Here is a 23,393-nt window from a genome sequence, read left to right as displayed (position 1 = left end):
ATATATATATATATCATAAGCCTTACATATATATATATATATATATATATATATATCATAAGCCTTATATATATATATATATATATATATATATAAGGCTTATGATATATATATATATATATATATATATAAGGCTTATGATATATATATATATATATATATATATATCATAAGCCTTACATATATATATATCATAAGCCTTACATATATATATATATATATATATATATATATATATATATATATCATAAGCCTTACATATATATATATATATATATATATATATATATATATCATAAGCCTTATATATATATATATCATAAGCCTTATATATATATATATATATATATATATATATATATATATGGTGGTGTAACATGCGGTGGTGTAACATGCCGTCCATGGGTTGGACCAGTGTGTGTTACTGGCTCTCATGTGAGGAGACAAGTTAGGGAAAAGTTTGAGCAGTGAAGATTTGCCATGACGACCCTCCTGTCCAAAGCCCTGTCAGCAGCAGACCAGTTAGACCAGTACCAGTACCAGTTCACCATAGAGCCATCTAATGGCACAGCCTTTATGTCAGTCTGCTCTGACTGCTGGCCTGGAGACGGAGGCTCTCTGCCAGTACATTGGACCGGCAGCAAGCTGTCCATTACTGTCAGCTGTTTCATGTGCAGATGTCTTGTAAGTCAGTGATCAAACTCTTTGAATACAGAGTGGGTTTAGCGGCTAGATTCAGACAAAGGTCCCTTTTGTCACTTGAGCCCATGGTCCTGTGATCTCCCTTTCAGCATGTTGGTCGTTGTTTTCCACTGTCTCGTAGCGACCCAGTGGGCAATGGATCACTGTCTGCAGCTCATTGTTTTGTGATAAATGAGCTAAAGAAAAGCAGGCGATTGCTCACAAAGGAGACACAAAACAATGATTAAGGGATTAGTATAGCAGCGAGTTCCCATCTCATCAAGGAAGCTCTCATCGTATGATCTCTGTGATGAGCGTTGAGGTCCGTGTTATTCTGTACTCATGAGTCACCCTACCAGGGGCCACAGGGGCCCCAGCATGGGGCCACGGGGGCCCCCAGCATCGTTAAATACCAGGGGCCACAGGGGCCCCCAGCATCGTTAAACACCAGGGGCCCCCAGCATCGTTAAATACCAGGGGCCACAGGGGCCCCCAGCATCGTTAAACACCAGGGGGCCACGGGGGCCCCCAGCATCGTTAAACACCAGGGGGCCACGGGGGCCCCCAGCATCGTTAAACACCAGGGGGCCACGGGGGCCCCCAGCATCGTTAAACACCAGGGGGCCACGGGGGCCCCCAGCATCGTTAAACACCAGGGGGCCACGGGGGCCCCCAGCATCGTTAAACACCAGGGGCCACAGGGGCCCCCAGCATCGTTAAACACCAGGGGCCACAGGGGCCCCCAGCATGGGGCCACCAAACACCAGGGGCCTCAGGGGCCCCCAGCATCGTTAAACACCAGGGGCCACAGGGGCCCCCAGCATCGTTAAACACCAGGGGGCCACAGGGGCCCCCAGCATCGTTAAACACCAGGGGGCCACGGGGGCCCCCAGCATCGTTAAACACCAGGGGCCACAGGGGCCCCCAGCATCGTTAAACACCAGGGGGCCACGGGGGCCCGCTCTGGAGCCCCTGGGGCCCCCAGCATCGTTAAACACCAGGGGGCCACGGGGGCCCGCTCTGGAGCCCTCCGCCTCCACTGCTTTCTATTGGCTGGCTGGGCAGCAGGGATCCCATTGGCCCGTCAGAGTGACTGACTTTGACGTACACCTGTCTGTCCTCCGGCTGCGTCAGCGTGGCTCCGCCCTCCTCCGGGGGCCCCTCCTCTGGGGGCCCCTCCTCCGGGGGCCCGTCCTCCGGGGGCCCGTCCTCCGGGGGCCCCTCCTCCGGGGGCCCCTCCTCCGGGGGCCCGCTGCTCCCTCTGCTGGGCTCCTGCTGGTTGCTATGGGGACATTGGCTGTTGCAGGGAGGGGTCTGGATGGGGGCCGGGAGGCGGCGCGGGGGGCTGTGGGCGGGGTGGGGGCCCCTGTGGGCGGGGTGGGGGCCCCGGGGCCGGCTGCAGACGGGCAGCAGGTGGGGCTGCAGGGCGTGCGCGTAGCGGGAGGACCAGTCCCTCTCGAAGGCGTCCCTCAGCTGCTGCACCACGGTGGAGTTCCTCTGCTCCACCCCCTGCTGCTGGCGGATCACCAGCCCCGCCCCGGCGTTGAACGTGAACTCGTTCCCCACCCAGTCCAGGTTACCTGCAGGGAGCAGAACCAGGGGCATCGTAGGACAACCAGAGGTGGCTTAATCATGCTCTATGTCCCAGGGCCAGCAGACTGAAACCAGTTTCCACACGTTGACTGAGGACCATGTGGTTAATGTAAAGGGAGGACCCACCTAAATACACTGCTGACTCTGTCACCATGAACCTGTTGTGGTTAAGGGAGGACCCACCTAAATACACTGCTGACTCTGTCACCATGAACCTGTTGTGGTTAAGGGAGGACCCACCTAAATACACTGCTGACTCTGTCACCATGAACCTGTTGTGGTTAAGGGAGGACCCACCTAAATACACTGCTGACTCTGTCACCATGAACCTGTTGTGGTTAAGGTTAAGGGAGGACCCACCTAAATACACTGCTGACTCTGTCACCATGAACCTGTTGTGGTTGATCCCTTGCAAAGCGCCGTCCCTCTGTTCCCTTGGGCTGAAGAACCGCTACACACACACACACACACACACACACACACACACACACACACACACACACACACACACACACACACACACACACACATTAGAAGAGCCCTGGATGCACGTGGTTCAGATCAGATAATGCTGTGGTTCAGATCAGATAATGCTGTGGTTCAGATCAGATAATGCTGTGGTTCAGATCAGATAACGCTGTGGTTCAGATCAGATAATGCTGTGGTTCAGATCAGATAAAGCTGTGGTTCAGATCAGATAATGCTGTGGTTCAGATCAGATAATGCTGTGGTTCAGATCAGATAACGCTGTGGTTCAGATCAGATAATGCTGTGGTTCAGATCAGATAATGCTGTGGTTCAGATCAGATAACGTTGTGGTTCTGCTCACGGCCTCCAGGGAGCAGTTGCTCTGCTCCATGCAGAGGCTGCGGAGGGACCAGATGAAGTTGAAGGTGAGAGGGTCTGTGTGCTCCCAGCAGCTGACCAGCATGCGGACCCCCACCCCCCGCAGGACCAGCGCATCCCGGATCACACCATCGATACGAGACCAGTACCTGAAAGAGACACACACACGTGTGACGACCGCACACACGTGTGACGACTGCACCGTGTTCCCTAGTGTCTCATGTGGGTTCTTGTTGTGGTTCACTAGTGTCTCATGTGGGTTCTTGTTGTGGTTCTCTAGTGTTTCATGTGGGTTCTTGTTGTGGTTCACTAGTGTTTCATGTGGGTTCTTGTTGTGGTTCACTAGTGTTTCATGTGGGTTCTTGTTGTGGTTCACTAGTGTCTCATGTGGGTTCTTGTTGTGGTTCACTAGTGTCTCATGTGGGTTCTTGTTGTGGTTCACTAGTGTCTCATGTGGGTTCTTGTTGTGGTTCACTAGTGTCTCATGTGGGTTCTTGTTGTCGTTCACTAGTGTTCCCTAGTGTTTCATGTGGGTTCTTGTTGTGGTTCACTAGTGTTTCATGTGGGTTCTTGTTGTGGTTCACTAGTGTCTCATGTGGGTTCTTGTTGTGGTTCACTAGTGTTCACTAGTGTCTCATGTGGGTTCTCGTTGTGGTTCACTAGTGTCTCATGTGGGTTCTTGTTGTGGTTCACTAGTGTTCTCTAGTGTTTCATGTGGGTTCTTGTTGTGGTTCACTAGTGTCTCATGTGGGTTCTTGTTGTGGTTCACTAGTGTTCTCTAGTGTTTCATGTGGGTTCTTGTTGTGGTTCACTAGTGTCTCATGTGGGTTCTTGTTGTGGTTCACTAGTGTTCTCTAGTGTTTCATGTGGGTTCTTGTTGTGGTTCACTAGTGTTCTCTAGTGTTTCATGTGGGTTCTTGTTGTGGTTCACTAGTGTCTCATGTGGGTTCTCGTTGTGGTTCACTAGTGTCTCATGTGGGTTCTTGTTGTGGTTCACTAGTGTTCTCTAGTGTTTCATGTGGGTTCTTGTTGTGGTTCACTAGTGTCTCATGTGGGTTCTTGTTGTGGTTCACTAGTGTTCACTAGTGTTTCATGTGGGTTCTTGTTGTGGTTCTCTAGTGTTTCATGTGGGTTCTTGTTGTGGTTCACTAGTGTTCCATGTGGGTTCTTGTTGTGGTTCACTAGTGTTCACTAGTGTCTCATGTGGGTTCTCGTTGTGGTTCACTAGTGTCTCATGTGGGTTCTTGTTGTGGTTCACTAGTGTTCCCTAGTGTTTCATGTGGGTTCTTGTTGTGGTTCACTAGTGCTCCCTAGTGTCTCATGTGGGTTCTTGTTGTGGTTCACTAGTGTTCACTAGTGTCTCATGTGGGTTCTTGTTGTGGTTCACTAGTGTTTCATGTGGGTTCTTGTTGTGGTTCACTAGTGTTTCATGTGGGTTCTTGTTGTGGTTCACTAGTGTTCACTAGTGTTTCATGTGGGTTCTCGTTGTGGTTCACTAGTGTTTCATGTGGGTTCTTGTTGTGGTTCACTAGTGTTTCATGTGGGTTCTTGTTGTGGTTCACTAGTGTTCCATGTGGGTTCTTGTTGTGGTTCACTAGTGTTTCATGTGGGTTCTTGTTGTGGTTCACTAGTGTTCCATGTGGGTTCTTGTTGTGGTTCACTAGTGTTCCATGTGGGTTCTTGTTGTCGTTCATTAGTGTTCTCTAGTGTTTCATGTGGGTTCTTGTTGTGGTTCACTAGTGTTCTCTAGTGTCTCATGTGGGTTCTTGTTGTGGTTCTCTAGTGTTTCATGTGGGTTCTTGTTGTGGTTCACTAGTGTTTCATGTGGGTTCTTGTTGTGGTTCACTAGTGTTCCATGTGGGTTCTTGTTGTGGTTCACTAGTGTTCTCTAGTGTTTCATGTGGGTTCTTGTTGTGGTTCACTAGTGTTTCATGTGGGTTCTTGTTGTGGTTCACTAGTGTTCTCTAGTGTTTCATGTGGGTTCTTGTTGTGGTTCACTAGTGTTCAGTAGTGTTTCATGTGGGTTCTTGTTGTGGTTCACTAGTGTTCCATGTGGGTTCTTGTTGTGGTTCACTAGTGTTCAGTAGTGTTTCATGTGGGTTCTTGTTGTGGTTCACTAGTGTTCCATGTGGGTTCTTGTTGTGGTTCACTAGTGTTCTCTAGTGTCTCATGTGGGTTCTTGTTGTGGTTCACTAGTGTTCTCTAGTGTTTCATGTGGGTTCTTGTTGTGGTTCACTAGTGTTCTCTAGTGTTTCATGTGGGTTCTTGTTGTGGTTCTCTAGTGTTTCATGTGGGTTCTTGTTGTGGTTCACTAGTGTTCAGTAGTGTTTCATGTGGGTTCTTGTTGTGGTTCACTAGTGTTCCATGTGGGTTCTTGTTGTGGTTCACTAGTGTTCACTAGTGTTTCATGTGGGTTCTTGTTGTGGTTCACTAGTGTTCCCTAGTGTTTCATGTGGGTTCTTGTTGTGGTTCACTAGTGTTTCATGTGGGTTCTTGTTGTGGTTCACTAGTGTTTCATGTGGGTTCTTGTTGTGGTTCACTAGTGTCTCATGTGGGTTCTTGTTGTGGTTCTCTAGTGTTTCATGTGGGTTCTTGTTGTGGTTCACTAGTGTTTCATGTGGGTTCTTGTTGTGGTTCACTAGTGTTCACTAGTGTCTCATGTGGGTTCTTGTTGTGGTTCACTAGTGTTCTCTAGTGTTTCATGTGGGTTCTTGTTGTGGTTCACTAGTGTCTCATGTGGGTTCTTGTTGTGGTTCACTAGTGTCTCATGTGGGTTCTTGTTGTGGTTCACTAGTGTCTCATGTGGGTTCTTGTTGTGGTTCACTAGTGTCTCATGTGGGTTCTTGTTGTGGTTCACTAGTGTCTCATGTGGGTTCTTGTTGTCGTTCACTAGTGTTCCCTAGTGTTTCATGTGGGTTCTTGTTGTGGTTCACTAGTGCTCCCTAGTGTCTCATGTGGGTTCTTGTTGTGGTTCTCTAGTGTTTCATGTGGGTTCTTGTTGTGGTTCACTAGTGTCTCATGTGGGTTCTTGTTGTGGTTCACTAGTGTTCACTAGTGTCTCATGTGGGTTCTCGTTGTGGTTCACTAGTGTCTCATGTGGGTTCTTGTTGTGGTTCACTAGTGTTCTCTAGTGTTTCATGTGGGTTCTTGTTGTGGTTCACTAGTGTCTCATGTGGGTTCTTGTTGTGGTTCACTAGTGTTCTCTAGTGTTTCATGTGGGTTCTTGTTGTGGTTCACTAGTGTCTCATGTGGGTTCTTGTTGTGGTTCACTAGTGTTCACTAGTGTCTCATGTGGGTTCTCGTTGTGGTTCACTAGTGTCTCATGTGGGTTCTTGTTGTGGTTCACTAGTGTTCCCTAGTGTTTCATGTGGGTTCTTGTTGTGGTTCACTAGTGCTCCCTAGTGTCTCATGTGGGTTCTTGTTGTGGTTCACTAGTGTTCACTAGTGTCTCATGTGGGTTCTTGTTGTGGTTCACTAGTGTTTCATGTGGGTTCTCGTTGTGGTTCACTAGTGTTTCATGTGGGTTCTTGTTGTGGTTCACTAGTGTTTCATGTGGGTTCTTGTTGTGGTTCACTAGTGTTCCATGTGGGTTCTTGTTGTGGTTCACTAGTGTTTCATGTGGGTTCTTGTTGTGGTTCACTAGTGTCTCATGTGGGTTCTCGTTGTGGTTCACTAGTGTTTCATGTGGGTTCTTGTTGTGGTTCACTAGTGTTTCATGTGGGTTCTTGTTGTGGTTCACTAGTGTTCCATGTGGGTTCTTGTTGTGGTTCACTAGTGTTCCATGTGGGTTCTTGTTGTCGTTCATTAGTGTTCTCTAGTGTCTCATGTGGGTTCTTGTTGTGGTTCTCTAGTGTTTCATGTGGGTTCTTGTTGTGGTTCACTAGTGTTTCATGTGGGTTCTTGTTGTGGTTCACTAGTGTTCCATGTGGGTTCTTGTTGTGGTTCACTAGTGTTCTCTAGTGTTTCATGTGGGTTCTTGTTGTGGTTCACTAGTGTTTCATGTGGGTTCTTGTTGTGGTTCACTAGTGTTCTCTAGTGTTTCATGTGGGTTCTTGTTGTGGTTCACTAGTGTTCAGTAGTGTTTCATGTGGGTTCTTGTTGTGGTTCACTAGTGTTCCATGTGGGTTCTTGTTGTGGTTCACTAGTGTTCAGTAGTGTTTCATGTGGGTTCTTGTTGTGGTTCACTAGTGTTCCATGTGGGTTCTTGTTGTGGTTCACTAGTGTTCTCTAGTGTTTCATGTGGGTTCTTGTTGTGGTTCACTAGTGTCTCATGTGGGTTCTTGTTGTGGTTCACTAGTGTTCACTAGTGTCTCATGTGGGTTCTTGTTGTGGTTCACTAGTGTCTCATGTGGGTTCTTGTTGTGGTCCACTAGTGTTCTCTAGTGTTTCATGTGGGTTCTTGTTGTGGTTCACTAGTGTTTCATGTGGGTTCTTGTTGTGGTTCACTAGTGTTTCATGTGGGTTCTTGTTGTGGTTCACTAGTGTTTCATGTGGGTTCTTGTTGTGGTTCACTAGTGTTCTCTAGTGTTTCATGTGGGTTCTTGTTGTGGTTCACTATTGTCTCATGTGGGTTCTTGTTGTGGTTCACTAGTGTTCTCTAGTGTTTCATGTGGGTTCTTGTTGTGGTTCACTAGTGTTCTCTAGTGTTTCATGTGGGTTCTTGTTGTGGTTCACTATTGTCTCATGTGGGTTCTTGTTGTGGTTCACTAGTGTTCTCTAGTGTTTCATGTGGGTTCTTGTTGTGGTTCACTATTGTCTCATGTGGGTTCTTGTTGTGGTTCACTAGTGTTCTCTAGTGTTTCATGTGGGTTCTTGTTGTGGTTCACTAGTGTTTCATGTGGGTTCTTGTTGTGGTTCTCTAGTGTTTCATGTGGGTTCTTGTTGTGGTTCACTAGTGTTTCATGTGGGTTCTTGTTGTGGTTCACTAGTGTTTCATGTGGGTTCTTGTTGTGGTTCACTAGTGTTCCCTAGTGTCTCATGTGGGTTCTTGTTGTGGTTCACTAGTGTTTCATGTGGGTTCTTGTTGTCGTTCATTAGTGTTCTCTAGTGTTTCATGTGGGTTCTTGTTGTGGTTCACTAGTGTTCTCTAGTGTTTCATGTGGGTTCTTGTTGTGGTTCACTAGTGTTTCATGTGGGTTCTTGTTGTGGTTCACTAGTGTTCACTAGTGTCTCATGTGGGTTCTTGTTGTGGTTCACTAGTGTTCACTAGTGTTTCATGTGGGTTCTTGTTGTGGTTCACTAGTGTTTCATGTGGGTTCTTGTTGTGGTTCACTAGTGTCTCATGTGGGTTCTTGTTGTCGTTCATTAGTGTTCTCTAGTGTTTCATGTGGGTTCTTGTTGTGGTTCACTAGTGTTCTCTAGTGTTTCATGTGGGTTCTTGTTGTGGTTCACTAGTGTTTCATGTGGGTTCTTGTTGTGGTTCACTAGTGTTCTCTAGTGTTTCATGTGGGTTCTCGTTGTGGTTCACTAGTGTCTCATGTGGGTTCTTGTTGTGGTTCACTAGTGTTTCATGTGGGTTCTTGTTGTGGTTCACTAGTGTTTCATGTGGGTTCTTGTTGTGGTTCACTAGTGTTTCATGTGGGTTCTTGTTGTGGTTCACTAGTGTTCACTAGTGTCTCATGTGGGTTCTTGTTGTGGTTCACTAGTGTTCACTAGTGTTTCATGTGGGTTCTTGTTGTGGTTCACTAGTGTTTCATGTGGGTTCTTGTTGTGGTTCACTAGTGTCTCATGTGGGTTCTTGTTGTGGTTCACTAGTGTTCTCTAGTGTTTCATGTGGGTTCTTGTTGTGGTTCTCTAGTGTCTCATGTGGGTTCTTGTTGTGGTTCACTAGTGTCTCATGTGGGTTCTTGTTGTGGTTCTCTAGTGTTTCATGTGGGTTCTTGTTGTGGTTCTCTAGTGTTTCATGTGGGTTCTTGTTGTGGTTCACTAGTGTCTCATGTGGGTTCTCGTTGTGGTTCACTAGTGTTTCATGTGGGTTCTTGTTGTGGTTCTCTAGTGTTTCATGTGGGTTCTTGTTGTGGTTCTCTAGTGTTTCATGTGGGTTCTTGTTGTGGTTCACTAGTGTCTCATGTGGGTTCTCGTTGTGGTTCACTAGTGTTCTCTTGTGTTTCATGTGGGTTCTTGTTGTGGTTCACTAGTGTTCACTAGTGTCTCATGTGGGTTCTTGTTGTGGTTCTCTAGTGTCTCATGTGGGTTCTTGTTGTGGTTCACTAGTGTTCTCTAGTGTTTCATGTGGGTTCTTGTTGTGGTTCTCTAGTGTCTCATGTGGGTTCTTGTTGTGGTTCACTAGTGTCTCATGTGGGTTCTTGTTGTGGTTCTCTAGTGTTTCATGTGGGTTCTTGTTGTGGTTCACTAGTGTCTCATGTGGGTTCTTGTTGTGGTTCACTAGTGTTTCATGTGGGTTCTTGTTGTGGTTCACTAGTGTTCACTAGTGTTTCATGTGGGTTCTTGTTGTGGTTCTCTAGTGTTCACTAGTGTCTCATGTGGGTTCTTGTTGTGGTTCACTAGTGTCTCATGTGGGTTCTTGTTGTGGTTCACTAGTGTTCCATGTGGGTTCTTGTTGTGGTTCACTAGTGTTCTCTAGTGTTTCATGTGGGTTCTTGTTGTGGTTCACTAGTGTTTCATGTGGGTTCTTGTTGTGGTTCACTAGTGTTCACTAGTGTTTCATGTGGGTTCTTGTTGTGGTTCTCTAGTGTTCACTAGTGTCTCATGTGGGTTCTTGTTGTGGTTCACTAGTGTCTCATGTGGGTTCTTGTTGTGGTTCACTAGTGTTCCATGTGGGTTCTTGTTGTGGTTCACTAGTGTTCTCTAGTGTTTCATGTGGGTTCTTGTTGTGGTTCACTAGTGTTCCATGTGGGTTCTTGTTGTGGTTCACTAGTGTTTCATGTGGGTTCTTGTTGTGGTTCACTAGTGTCTCATGTGGGTTCTTGTTGTGGTTCACTAGTGTTCCATGTGGGTTCTTGTTGTGGTTCACTAGTGTTCACTAGTGTTTCATGTGGGTTCTTGTTGTGGTTCACTAGTGTTTCATGTGGGTTCTTGTTGTGGTTCACTAGTGTTCTCTAGTGTTTCATGTGGGTTCTTGTTGTGGTTCACTAGTGTTCACTAGTGTTTCATGTGGGTTCTTGTTGTGGTTCACTAGTGTTCTCTAGTGTTTCATGTGGGTTCTTGTTGTGGTTCACTAGTGTTCACTAGTGTTTCATGTGGGTTCTTGTTGTGGTTCACTAGTGTTCCATGTGGGTTCTTGTTGTGGTTCACTAGTGTTTCATGTGGGTTCTTGTTGTGGTTCACTAGTGTCTCATGTGGGTTCTTGTTGTGGTTCACTAGTGTTCCATGTGGGTTCTTGTTGTGGTTCACTAGTGTTCACTAGTGTTTCATGTGGGTTCTTGTTGTGGTTCACTAGTGTTCCATGTGGGTTCTTGTTGTGGTTCACTAGTGTTTCATGTGGGTTCTTGTTGTGGTTCACTAGTGTCTCATGTGGGTTCTTGTTGTGGTTCACTAGTGTTTCATGTGGGTTCTTGTTGTGGTTCACTAGTGTTCCCTTGTGTCTCATGTGGGTTCTTGTTGTGGTTCACTAGTGTTCCCTTGTGTCTCATGTGGGTTCTTGTTGTGGTTCCCTAGTGTTTCATGTGGGTTCTTGTTGTGGTTCACTAGTGTTCCCTTGTGTCTCATGTGGGTTCTTGTTGTGGTTCTCTTGGGGTTCCCTATCTTGATATCTGGGATGTTAGCTGTACTATAAAGCTGTCTGCCTGTCAAACACCAACCCCATCTTCAGGATGTTAGCTGAGGTTTGCTGATTCAAAACAACAACAATAAACTTTAGGGGACTTCAGCCACCAACAGGTCAGGAGGGCCTTTGTCCCGATGTTTCTTACAACACACACACACACACACACACACACACACACACACACACACACACACACACACACACACACACACACACACACACTCTCTCTCTCAGCAGGCTTCAGTACTAGCGTTATAAGCCCTAACTCTCTGGTTGTGTCCTGACCTGTGGCCGCCGCTCTTCAGCAGGGGCAGGTAGTCGGTGATGGAGATGTAGAGGAAGCTGTGTGCCTCCTGGATGACCCGACTGATGGCCTCCAGGTCGCTGCTGCGGTCCCTAGGGAGCAGCAGGCTGGGGGAGGTCTGAGCAGAGGAGGGTTCACACTGTACACTGTTACACTGTACTACACACTGTATACTGTTACACTGTACACTGTTACACTGTACTACACACTGTACACCATCACACTGTACACTGTACTACACACTGTACACCATCACACTGTACACTGTACTACACACTGTACACCATCACACTGTACACTGTTACACTGTACTACACACTGTACACTGTTACACTGTACACTGTACACCGTTACACTGTACACATCACTGTACACCATCACACTGTACACTGTTACACTGTACACTGTACTACACACTGTACACTGTTACACTGTACACCGTCACACTGTACACTGTTACACTGTACACTGTTACACTGTACACTGTTACACTGTACTACACACTGTACACCATCACACTGTACACTGTTACACTGTACACTGTTACACTGTACTACACACTGTACACCATCACACTGTACACCGTCACACTGTACACTGTTACACTGTACACTGTTACACTGTACACTGTTACACTGTACTACACACTGTACACCATCACACTGTACACTGTTACACTGTACTACACACTGTACACCATCACACTGTACACTGTTACACTGTACTACACACTGTACACTGTACTACACACTGTACACCGTCACACTGTACACTGTTACACTGTACTACACACTGTACACCATCACTGTACACCGTCACACTGTACACTGTTACACTGTACACTGTTACACTGTACTACACACTGTACACCATCACACTGTACACTGTTACACTGTACTACACACTGTACACTGTACTACACACTGTACACCATCACACTGTACACTGTTACACTGTACACTGTTACACTGTACACTGTAACACTGTACTACACACTGTACACTGAATACTGTACTACACACTGTACACCATCACACTGTACACTGTTACACTGTACTACATCACTGTACACTGTTACACTGTACTACACACTGTACACCGTCACACTGTACACTGTTACACTGTACTACACACTGTACACCATCACACTGTACACTGTTACACTGTACACTGTTACACACTGTACACCATCACACTGTACACTGTTACACTGTACTACATCACTGTACACCATCACACTGTACACTGTTACACTGTACTACACACTGTACACCATCACACTGTACACTGTTACACTGTACACTGTTACACTGTACTACACACTGTACACTGTACTACACACTGTACACCATCACACTGTACACTGTTACACTGTACTACATCACTGTACACTGTTACACTGTACTACATCACTGTACACTGTTACACTGTACTACACACTGTACACCGTCACACTGTACTACACACTGTTACACTGTACACTGTTACACTGTACTACATCACTGTACACCGTCACACTGTACACTGTTACACTGTACTACACACTGTACACCGTCACACTGTACACCATCACACTGTACTACACACTGTACACCATCACACTGTACACCATCACACTGTACTACACACTGTACACCATCACACTGTACACTGTTACACTGTACACTGTTACACACTGTACACCATCACACTGTACACTGTACTACACACTGTACACCATCACACTGTACACTGTTACACTGTACTACATCACTGTACACCATCACACTGTACACTGTTACACTGTACTACATCACTGTACACTGTTACACTGTACTACATCACTGTACACCATCACACTGTACTACACACTGTACACCATCACACTGTACACCATCTGAGAGCAGCAGGCTATTAATACTGAATATAGGTCACAGAGATAAATGCACCATAACTGGTGTACAAACACATGTGACTTGAACTGCAGATATGTTTGTGTATGTGCGTGCATGTGTGTGTGCTTGTGTGCGTGCGTGCGTGCGTGTGTGTGTGCTTGTGTGCGTGCGTGCGTGTGTGTGTTTTTATCTTCTGCACGTGGTTTATTCTAAAGTCTTCCAACGTGTTTCTGTGTGCGGGGAGCGTGACGTCCTCCCACTGGCCAGGCGGAGGCGCCTGTGAGGCGCCGTCTACATCTGGACGGAGCTAGGTTTTCCTGTTGTGGGCGGAGCTAGCCAACCCCAGCTGTTCCAGACTCCTCCTTCTCCTACTCAACACATCTCTTCACAGTATGATGATCACGCTTAAGTTTTCGTGAAATATCTAATGTTTTCACACCTTGTCCAAGGTATTGCAATGTCTGATGCTTTTCGGCAGCAGAGAGATCCTGTTTCTTTCCCATATTGCTTGAAATCTGTGGCCTGCTTAATAATGTGGAATGTCCTTCTTAAATCCCATGGCATGCTAATTTATAGATGCTTTAATATAGGTGTTAGTGGGCCCCTAATACAGTACTTGAAGACGTTCAAGAAATTCAGCCTTGGTGCAGAGTTACAGCCACTACGAGCCAGTCCCACAATGAGCGCTCCACAAACGTGCTGTTTTTTAGAGGCGGGTCCAGGTGGAGGGTGGGGGCGTGGCCCTGAGCAGCTTGCGGCCACGGTACCATGCGCTCGTGTTTACAGTGGAACACTGAACACTCCGGGTGCTCCGGCGACGTTTGAGTGTTCATTTTTTCAAAGATTCAAAGATACCTTTTGGACTGTTCCAACCTCGTCTGTTGTCGTGCGTTTGGGCTCCCCCATCCTCGGATCGTAACAGTACGATCTGGCCAAGGACGGACCCAGCCGACAGGTGACGTCGCCAGCGGATCGGTGGACCAACGGGTGCGGATGGCTCGGGGGTTCTCCGCCTGGTTGCTCTAGTGGAAGGACGCTCACAGAACCTGGGAGGGGTCGCGTCAGCCCTCACCCGCTTCACCGCCTCCCTGGCTACCTTCAAGGCTCAGCTACCACCAGCCTACCTCTGGTGAGCGGACCTCCTCTGCCGGTGCCTCTTGGCCGCCGAGAGCCCCGTGTTTCTGCTCCCACGCCACACGAGGGCCACCCCGGAGAGTGCAACAGGTTCCCCCTGCAGGTGAACGGTGTTTTCCAGCAGCAGCCACTCACTTATGCCACCGCGGCCTCTCGCATCGCCTACCTCATAGCTAGCCTACGAGGGGTAGCGCTCACCTGGGCCTCCGCGGAGAGCAGCCGCGTCTCATCGGAGTCTCCAGACTACGAGGCGTTCACTGAGGCCCTGCGGCAGGCTGTCCATCACCCAGTCCGGGGACCGGAGGCTGCGCAGCGTTTGTTTGAGCTACGCCAGGGATCCTGCAGCGTGGCGGAGATGGCCATCGAATTCCGGACAAATGCCGCCGAGAGCAACTGGGGTGCCGTCGCCCTGATGGACGTCTTCCAACAGGCATTATCAGAGCCTCTGCAGGACGAGGTCGCACTGCGGGACGAGCCAGCTGACCTGGAGCCCTCATCACTATGGCGATGCGGATAAACAACCGCCTTTGGGCACGGCAGAGGGTGAGGTCCGGGGCGGTGCCCCTACCCACCTTCGTATGTCCCACCGCAGCACGGACTCCACCACGGGTGCCGAATGGCGTCCTGTGGTCTCCATCCCGGTACGATCCGGAGCCTGTGAAGCTGGGGCGTACCCGCCTCTCCGGGGAGGAGTGCGACCAGCGGTTGCGGACGGGCGCCTGCCTATATTGTGGTCAACTGGGTCGACCCCCCATTGACTGCCCCCGTCGTTCTGGAAGAGGTCCGGCTCGCTGCTGATGGGGGTTCATGAGCCGAGGTCGAGGCGCTGCTCAAGGCCTCCCTCTTGTGGCACACTCACTCACTGCAGCTCCCCGCTCTCATTGATTCCGGAGCTGACGAGCGCTTTGTGGACCGAGCGGTGGCCCAGCAGCTGGGGGTTGACCTTGTGCCGCAAGATGTTTCCATGAGTGTCAGCGCCCTAAATGGAATGCACCTGGCCAGGGTGGAGCACAAGACCGCTCCCCTGGCTTTGCTCTCTGGGAATCGTCGGGAGTCCATCGCGTTCCATATTATTAACTCAGCAGACTCCTCTGGTGCTGGGTCACCCCTGGCTTCGTCTCCACAATCCCAGCATGGAGTGGGCGACGGGTCAGATCACTGCCTGGAGCACACACTGCTTATCTAACTGCCTCAACTCTGCATCGGCACCCACGGCAGTCCCCCCCAGTCACCCACGGCAGTCTCCCCCAGTCACCCACAGCAGTCCCCCCCAGTCACCCACGGCAGTCCCCCCCCAGTCACCCACAGCAGTCCCCCCCAGTCACCCACGGCAGTCTCCCCCAGTCACCCACAGCAGTCCCCCCCAGTCACCCACGGCAGTCCCCCCCAGTCACCCACAGCAGTCCCCCCCCAGTCACCCACGGCAGTCCCCCCCAGTCCCCCCCCCAGTCACCCACGGCAGTCCCCCCCCAGTCACCCACGGCAGTCCCCCCCCCAGTCACCCACGGCAGTCCCCCCCAGTCACCCCCCAGTCCCCCACGGCAGTCCCCCCCAGTCACCCACGGCAGTCCCCCCCCAGTCACCCACGGCAGTCCCCCCCAGTCCCCCACGGCAGTCCCCCCCAGTCACCCACGGCAGTCCCCCCCCAGTCACCCACGGCAGTCCCCCCCAGTCACCCCCCAGTCACCCACAGCAGTCCCCCCCCAGTCACCCACGGCAGTCCCCCCCAGTCACCCCCCAGTCACCCACAGCAGTCCCCCCCCAGTCACCCACGGCAGTCCCCCCCAGTCCCCCCCCAGTCACCCACAGCAGTCCCCCCCCAGTCCGTTCCGGAACCCTGGACCTCAGCGCAGTGCCCTGGATCATGAACTTGGAGCAGTGTCTTATCGTTGCCCCCACATCGCCCCTACTGCTGGTGACCCAGCAGCCGTTCCACCCCTCCCCGAGTGGGAGGCTGTGGACGGGTACATCCTGGACTCGCTCGCGGCAGGCCTCATCCCCTCCTCCTCCTCACCCGTAGGGACAGCGTTCTTCTTTGTCGCCAAGAAGGACAAGACCCTTCGCCCCGTATCGACTTCCGTGGTATCAATGACATTACCGTTAAAAATAAATATTCACTGCCCCTCATTGACTCAGCCTTTGTCCCCCTGCTAGGCGCCACCATCTTCTCCATCTTCTCCTTCTTCACCTTCACAATGCGTACCACTTGGTTCGCATCCGCAAGAGGGAGGAGTGGAAGACTGCCTCTACCACACCCCTGGGCCACCTCGAGTACCTCGTCATGCTATTCGGCCTCTAATGCCCCCGCAGTATTTAAGAATCTCGTCAGTAACGTCCTACGAGATATGCTGAACAAGTTTGTATTTGTGTACATTGACGACATTCTGATTTTCTCCCAGTCTCTCTCAGAACACAAACTACATGTTACAGTTTTTCTTTCTGGTTGTCGAGACGTAGGAGATCGAGGTCTTTGTGACCCAGGCCCGGGCGCGCCAGGCCCATCGGGGTACCGGCCCTCCAGGCCCATCGGGGTACCGGCCCTCCAGGCCCATCGGGGTACCTCCATCGGGGTACCGGCCCTCCAGGTCCATCGGGGTACCGGCCCTCCAGGCCCATCGGGGTACCGGCCCTCCCGGCCGGCTGTTCGTTCCGGACGCGGTTGGCTCTGAGGTACTCCAGTGGGGGCACTCATCCCGGCTCACTTGCCATCCCGGGATCACCCTGGCCTTCCTAAGGCAGCGGTTCTGGTGGCCGGTCGCCCCGGGCCGGAGGCTTCGTCCGCTGCCTTCCCTGCCGCCCCTGGTCCCACAGAGCGCTGGATGTCACCGGTCCACCCCGCCCAGAGGTAAGTCCACCATCCTCACTGTGGTGGACAGGTTCACCGAGGCAGCCCACTTCTTCGCCCTACCCGGGCTTCCCTCCGTGAGAGAGGCCGCGGAGCTCCTGGTGTCCCAGGTCCACCGCATTCACGGTCTCCCTTCTGACTCTGACCGGGGTCCCCAGTTCATCTCCCAGGTATGGCACGCGTTCTGCGCGGCCCTGGGAGCCACAGTCGGTCTCTGCTCTGGCCATCATCTGCAGACCAACGGCCAGGCAGAGAGGGCCAATCAGGACCTGAGAGGTATGCTGCGTTACCGCCGCCAACCCGGCCTCCTGGAGGGACCACCTGCCCTGGTAGAGGATGAGCAAAGACACGACCGGGATGTCGGCCTTCCTATGTTCCCTAGGCTACCTGTTTCCAGGTAGGAGGCGGAGATCGCCGTGGTTACTTCACTCTGAAAGGAGTTTTATCCATCACTCATTCACATCCCTTACATCTCCCAGCAGCCAAGAGCAGGGCTGGAAAAAGGGCTGAAATCAATGAGAACTTTCCCTCGATATGAACGGTCAACATCTCTCTCCCCTGTGGAGATGCAAATTATTTGATCAATTATTTTTCTAAGATATAATTTTGTCTGTAATATTTCACAGCCCCATAGGTTGGATGACCCTGACTCTACTCTGCTCGTCACTGCCGAAAGATGATTGGATTCATGTCTCCAAGAGAGACTTGCAAAAGTCTAAGCAATGTTTTGGAGGTACTTTTATAGTAAGTATATTTGAAACTAGGTAATGAAATAAAGCTAATGAACTAGTCAATTCAAATTGACTTATTCACCTTGGTAGCTCAAAGACTTCCAGTAAGATCTTGCTATACATGTCAGTGATCAGCAGGATAGTGTATGATCTCTGGGTCATGGCTCACCGAGATATAGGCCTGAGCTTTGGTGCTGTTCAGGGTCATCTCCAGAGGAGAGTCCCGGTTGTAGAGCGCAAACACCCGCTTGGACCAGAAGGAGGGGATGAAGTCTCTGTACTGCAGGCCCCAGTACAGGCTGAACACCTTGTGCAGGTCCAGAGCCAGACAGCTGCAGTCGTACAGCAGCACTCCCAGCTCCTTCCTCTGAGGGTGAGGGTGAGGGTTAGGGTGAGGGTTAGGGTTAGGTCATAGCACCTCATGTCAGAACACATCTCACAGAGAGATTCACCTTGTCTCGGATCCACTTAATGATGGCAAATCATTTATAATAACACATTTCCAGCATTACCTATGCTGGCACTAGCACAGCGGTTGCTATGCAACACACTGTAGCGTCCTTCAGAGAGAAGGCTAGAGACGGTAGCTTGGTTTAGCCTACTATCGAGTTCACTCAGCGTGTGCCTATTGCTTTACAACATTTACACCCTCTCCATCAATCAACATGTTTTTAGGCTTCAGTGAACTATGCTATTTAACAGTTCAAGTTAGGCGCGGCATGATACGTAACTCTGCAAACTGATTGAGCGTCATAGCTGTATGCATAAGCTCATTATACAACAGTTGGAAACCAATCAGATCGCTTGATTTAAGCCACCCGTTTTATAAATATAGATATATAATCGAGAGTATGGCGCAGTTCTCATCTCACTGTTATTGTTATTAACGTCCCCTAAACGCTGTCCCTTTGAACCCTGTTTTAATGATCCGTCCAAGAAGAAGATGGAAGATTAAACACTAAGCATCTCCCCTGTCTTTAAAGTACAACTAGCTCAGCAACTACAAACGGCAGTGTGTTCAGACAGGGAGAAGTGTAGTTTGTGTGTGTTGGCGGGCATGTGTGCATGTGTGCGTGCATGCATGTGTGTGGGTGCGTGTGCGGTCCGCACCGTAGCCAGGGATCTCCAGTTCATCGTAGCGCTGCCGAAGTACAGGTGCTTCCTGTCCACCACCCAGAAGGAGGCGTGGAGCTCCCCTCGGATCAGAGCTGTGGTGTTCAGATAGTGGACATCAGCACCTAGAGCAGGGGGGAGGGAGAGGGGGAGAGGGGGGAGGAGAGGGAGGAGGGGCGGCATTAGCTCAGGAGGTGGAGCGGGTTGGCTGGTAACCGCAGGGTTGCTGGTTGGATCCCCGGCTCCTCCTAGCGGAGTGTGGAGGTGTCCCTGAGCGAGACGCCTCACCCTGACTGCTCCTCCTAGAGGAGTGTGGAGGTGTCCCTGAGAGAGACGCCTCCCCCTGACTGCTCCTCCTAGAGGAGTGTGGAGGTGTCCCTGAGAGAGACGCCCTCACCCTGACTGCTCCTCCTAGAGGAGTGTGGAGGTGTCCCTGAGAGAGACGCCTCCCCCTGACTGCTCCTCCTAGAGGAGTGTGGAGGTGTCCCTGAGAGAGACGCCTCCCCCTGACTGCTCCTCCTAGAGGAGTGTGGAGGTGTCCCTGAGAGAGACGCCTCCCCCTGACTGCTCCTCCTAGAGGAGTGTGGAGGTGTCCCTGAGAGAGACGCCCTCACCCTGACTGCTCCTGACCCGCTGGCTGTCGCCCTGAGGGGTTAACTCCGCCGTCAGTGTGTGAATGTGTGCATGAATGGGTGAATGTCAGTCAACACTGTAGAGCGATTTGGATAAAAGCGCTGTATAAATGAGGACCATTTACCATTTAGGAGAGAGAGGGAGGGAGAGAGAGAGGGGGGGCTGGGGGGGAGCGAGGGAGGAAGAGAGAGGGAGGGGGCGGGGAGAGAGGGAGGAAGAGAGAGGGAGAGAGAAGGAGGGCGGGAGAGAGACTTTGACTCTCTGTCTCTCTCTGTCTTCCTGTAGGTCTCTCTGTCTCTATGTCTTCCTGTCTCTATGTCTTCCTGTGTCTGTCTCTCTCTCTCTCTGTCTCTGTCTCTACTCTCTAATTTTTTTCAATTCAAAGTGCTTTATTAGCATGACTGTTTGAGTACAGTATTGCCAAAGCAATATTCAAGTTAAACAAGAATAATTGTACAAATAACAGATTGGTTACAAATAATTAAGCAACATCAGCAATGTGGATATACGTTAGTGTCATAGAAAATAAAGAAAATGTGTGTTTTACACACAAACAAAGTTATAAACAAAGTCAGACTGAATCTCTCAGGTTATGACACTTTAGGACATATTGTGCTGCCAGGGCAGCAGACGGACCTTCACCAAGAACAATTGACATTTTGTCCTTATGTTCCATGTCTGCAAAATCCGGAATATAGATTTGTAATTTGGTGAGGTATATTTGTCTTAAAATGTCATATTTTTTACAATGTAAAAGGAAGTGCTACTCAGGCTCAACCTTCTCTGCCTGGCAGTGACCACATATTCTGTGTAGCACTTTTCCCTGTGCTTGAAAGTAGCTTATATCTGAGTACAAATGACTGAAGTAGACTTCTTCATAGTATTCAGATTCTGCTGGTGGAATGTAGGCAGCACAGAGGTAAGTTATGGTTTCAGCCAAATGTAATATTTTTCTGTTTTAATGATATAATGTATAATATATAATATAATGTTCAGCCAATTCACTCTTGCACCATACCAGAATACCACCAGAATCTCTTCCACGGCGTGCCGTTTGTAGTTTTACAGATGGCACAATGATCTCGTAGTAGTTTGTTGGACACATAGTAGCAACATTTTGTCGACACCAGGTCTCAGTGAGAATGACAATATCACTGTTTTGAATACATTTAAAGAACTCAGGGTTTGTGCTTTTCAAGCCAAAGGTTGAGGAATACAGACCCTGTATGTTCCAACAGCTAATGCAAAAAGAACGCATAAGTACAATTACAATAGAAAATTAACCGTATAGTGAGACAAGAAGAAAAACTGTTGTGTGTGTGTGTGTGCTTTCATGGACGTTGGTGTGTGTGTGTATGTGTGTGTTTGCGTGTGTGTGTATGTATCTCCGGAATGACGTGAATATTAAGTTCAACTCACTCTCTGAGAAGACCTGCACATAGTTTGTGGAGTAAGAGCTTGATTCAGCTCAGAGGGTGGTTTGGGTGCAGTGGTTGGTTGGCCCACTGCGTCAGCGTAGCTCTGACGTCTCTCTGGTGGATGTGAGGCTTTTGTAGGGGACGTGTCTTCTTCCTGGGCGGGGGAGTTGCCCTGTGATGGGGTGATGGATGTATTGGGGGACGGAGGCCAGCAGGTGAATGGCATGTTGCTCTGCATGAAGGGCGGGGGCGGGTGGAGGAGGGGGTATGGAGGACGGGGCTGTGAGCTGGTTGGATTCTGTCCTAGGGCCGCATCTTTTAGGCCTCTAGCAAATTGTCAGACTCTGTCCTTGTGAATATGGAATCCATCGTACAGATCCTGTGGGCCGATGGAGGGATGGTGGGCTATATAGACGGTAGGCAGGGCAGTGCAGCTTCTGGTTAGCTCTGCATTTATGTCATGGATAATGGGGGGTGGGAAATGTGTGCGTGGAAGCAGAGTAGAGACCACAATGCAGGATTCTGGAAACTCCATGCTTGCTCTCTCTGCAACCTTTTTTTATGGCTTCTGCAGCCCTGTGGTGCTGAGGGTGCAAGTCATTTGTCCCAGTGGATGATGATGGTGTTGGGTTTGCAGAAGGAGCCCTGAATAAGGAGACGGAGGGCTTGGTTTGTGTTCTTACAGCGCTTGGAGGTTACTCGTTGTCCAGGGAGTAGCACTTGTGTGTCTGGTGTTGTAGGGTTCTGTGAGGCAGGCAGTGAATCAGTGGGTGTGGGGGAGGGAGGTTGTGTTTCAGTGGTTGTCTGTATGGAAGGCTGTGTGCTGTTTTTGTTATCAATGTGTGATGACTGTTTGTTTGTTTGTGGTCTGGGGTGTGTGTTTTGAGTGCTTAGTGGGAGGGGCTGTGCCTCTATGTATGTAAGTGTGTTTGTGACTGTGTGTTTCTGTCTATGATTGTCAATTGCTGTTTTATTTATCTCCGCCTGCTCCTTCATCTGCATTATTTCCCGTAGGAGGGCTCTCTCCTTGTTGCTGGCGTCTTCTTTCACCTTGGTTATCTGGGCTTTGAGGGTTAGATTTTCCTCCTTGATGGTCTGGATGGCATATCTGAGCTCAGAGATGGACGTCTCATTGTCAACTCTGTTGCTGGAGCTCCTCTTTGAGTTCCCTGAAGGAGTCATAAGGGGAGTTGTCTAACCTGATCAGCATGAGCTCTTTGAATTCAGCCAAGTCCAAGATGAGCCAGTGGTTCTTTGAGCTGCTTGTCAGAGCTGGGGGATGCTGGTGGAGGCGGTGTTAGGCCTGGTGTCTCCTCCACTACCTGCTCCTCAGCGGTGTGTCTTCCACTCTCTACCTCTGCTTTCAGCGTGGGGAATGCTCTCTCGAAGGAGCCCAGGCTGTTATCATTACCCTGGACTAGGACTGGACCCTCTTTGTAGTAGGAGCTGGTCGACTCAGGGTCTTCTATGTTCAGGGTCTCATCTTCACATATTGTCAGCCTGCCACCACGTCCGATTCCCCCTTTGCGTATGTGGTCGTAGTGTTTGCAGAGGACAGACGTCCACTCAGGTTGGTGTGAAAAATGAGGTCACATTTGACCCTCTTGCCTCTTTGTACTGTGAAGTCTGTATGAAGGACCTCTGGGTTTTGTTTAAGGACCTGCTCTTTGTGTTTTTTCCTAGCCTCAGCACTTGTACACTTTCTAGGAAACACCACTTCCCTGCATCCAGCTGGCTGCTTGGTTGCCATGGCGATATGTTTACTGCTCCAACTGTCACTGTCCAAGGCTGACCGTTGGTAGCTATGCTAGCCTGCTAATCTCACTTAATGATAAACAGATAACAGCATTTATATCAATAGTTTTCTGAGATAAGGCTTCTTAGGCAAGTGTCCTTGACCTGTGATCAGGCTTACCTTGGTTAAGTCCAGGTTTAGTTTTTAGTTTTTAGTTGTTTTAAGTCCTGTTGTGGTCAGTTCTCCTTCACTTATCTTCACGTTTAGTTTTTAGTTTCTTTAAGATGTTCATTTTCTTCTTTTCTTTTGTTATAATCCACAAAAAAAGTCCAAGAAAAATATCTGAAGTGGTTTCTTATTACTTCCTATCCTGCATTCACGTTTAGTTTTTTCTGTTGTTGTCTCACTTTTAGGCTAATTTATCATATCATCATAACTCTGACTGCATACATCTCTCTCTCTCTCTGTCTCTATATGTCTTCCTGTCACTCTCTCTCTCTCTCTCTATGTCTTCCTGTCTCTCTCTCTCTCTCTCTACGTCTTCATGTTACTCTCTCTCTCTCTCTCTGTATGTCTGTCTGTCTGTCTCTCTCTCTCTCTCTCTCTATGTCTTCCTGTCACTCTCTCTCTCTCTCTACGTCTTCATGTTACTCTGTCTGTCTGTCTGTCTGTCTGTCTGTCTGTCTGTCTGTCTGTCTGTCTCTCTCTCTCTCTCTCTCTCTATGTCTTCCTCTCTCTCTCTCTCGGTCTCTCTCTCCTC

General features: G+C 49.3%; 1 protein-coding gene across 1 annotated transcript in view; it reads right to left on the bottom strand.

Moving 5' to 3' along the window:
* Window positions 1-1,671: 1,671 nt before the first annotated feature.
* The window catches only part of LOC311350640 (inactive phospholipase D5-like), a gene marked incomplete at both ends in the record, with an annotated part of 92,742 nt that continues 71,020 nt past the window's right edge, over window positions 1,672-23,393 (bottom strand). The window contains 6 exons of the mRNA XM_084470703.1: window positions 1,672-2,261; window positions 2,635-2,725; window positions 3,104-3,269; window positions 11,132-11,268; window positions 17,904-18,101; window positions 18,845-18,972. Coding sequence (XP_084326829.1) covers window positions 1,672-2,261; window positions 2,635-2,725; window positions 3,104-3,269; window positions 11,132-11,268; window positions 17,904-18,101; window positions 18,845-18,972 — 1,310 coding nt within the window. The remainder of the gene's footprint in view (window positions 2,262-2,634; window positions 2,726-3,103; window positions 3,270-11,131; window positions 11,269-17,903; window positions 18,102-18,844; window positions 18,973-23,393) is intronic.

The sequence above is a fragment of the Micromesistius poutassou genome (genome assembly GCF_964030765.1).
Source record: "Micromesistius poutassou genome assembly, chromosome: 7".
Classification (NCBI taxonomy): domain Eukaryota; kingdom Metazoa; phylum Chordata; class Actinopteri; order Gadiformes; family Gadidae; genus Micromesistius; species Micromesistius poutassou.
This window is presented reverse-complemented; position numbering and strand designations above follow the sequence as displayed.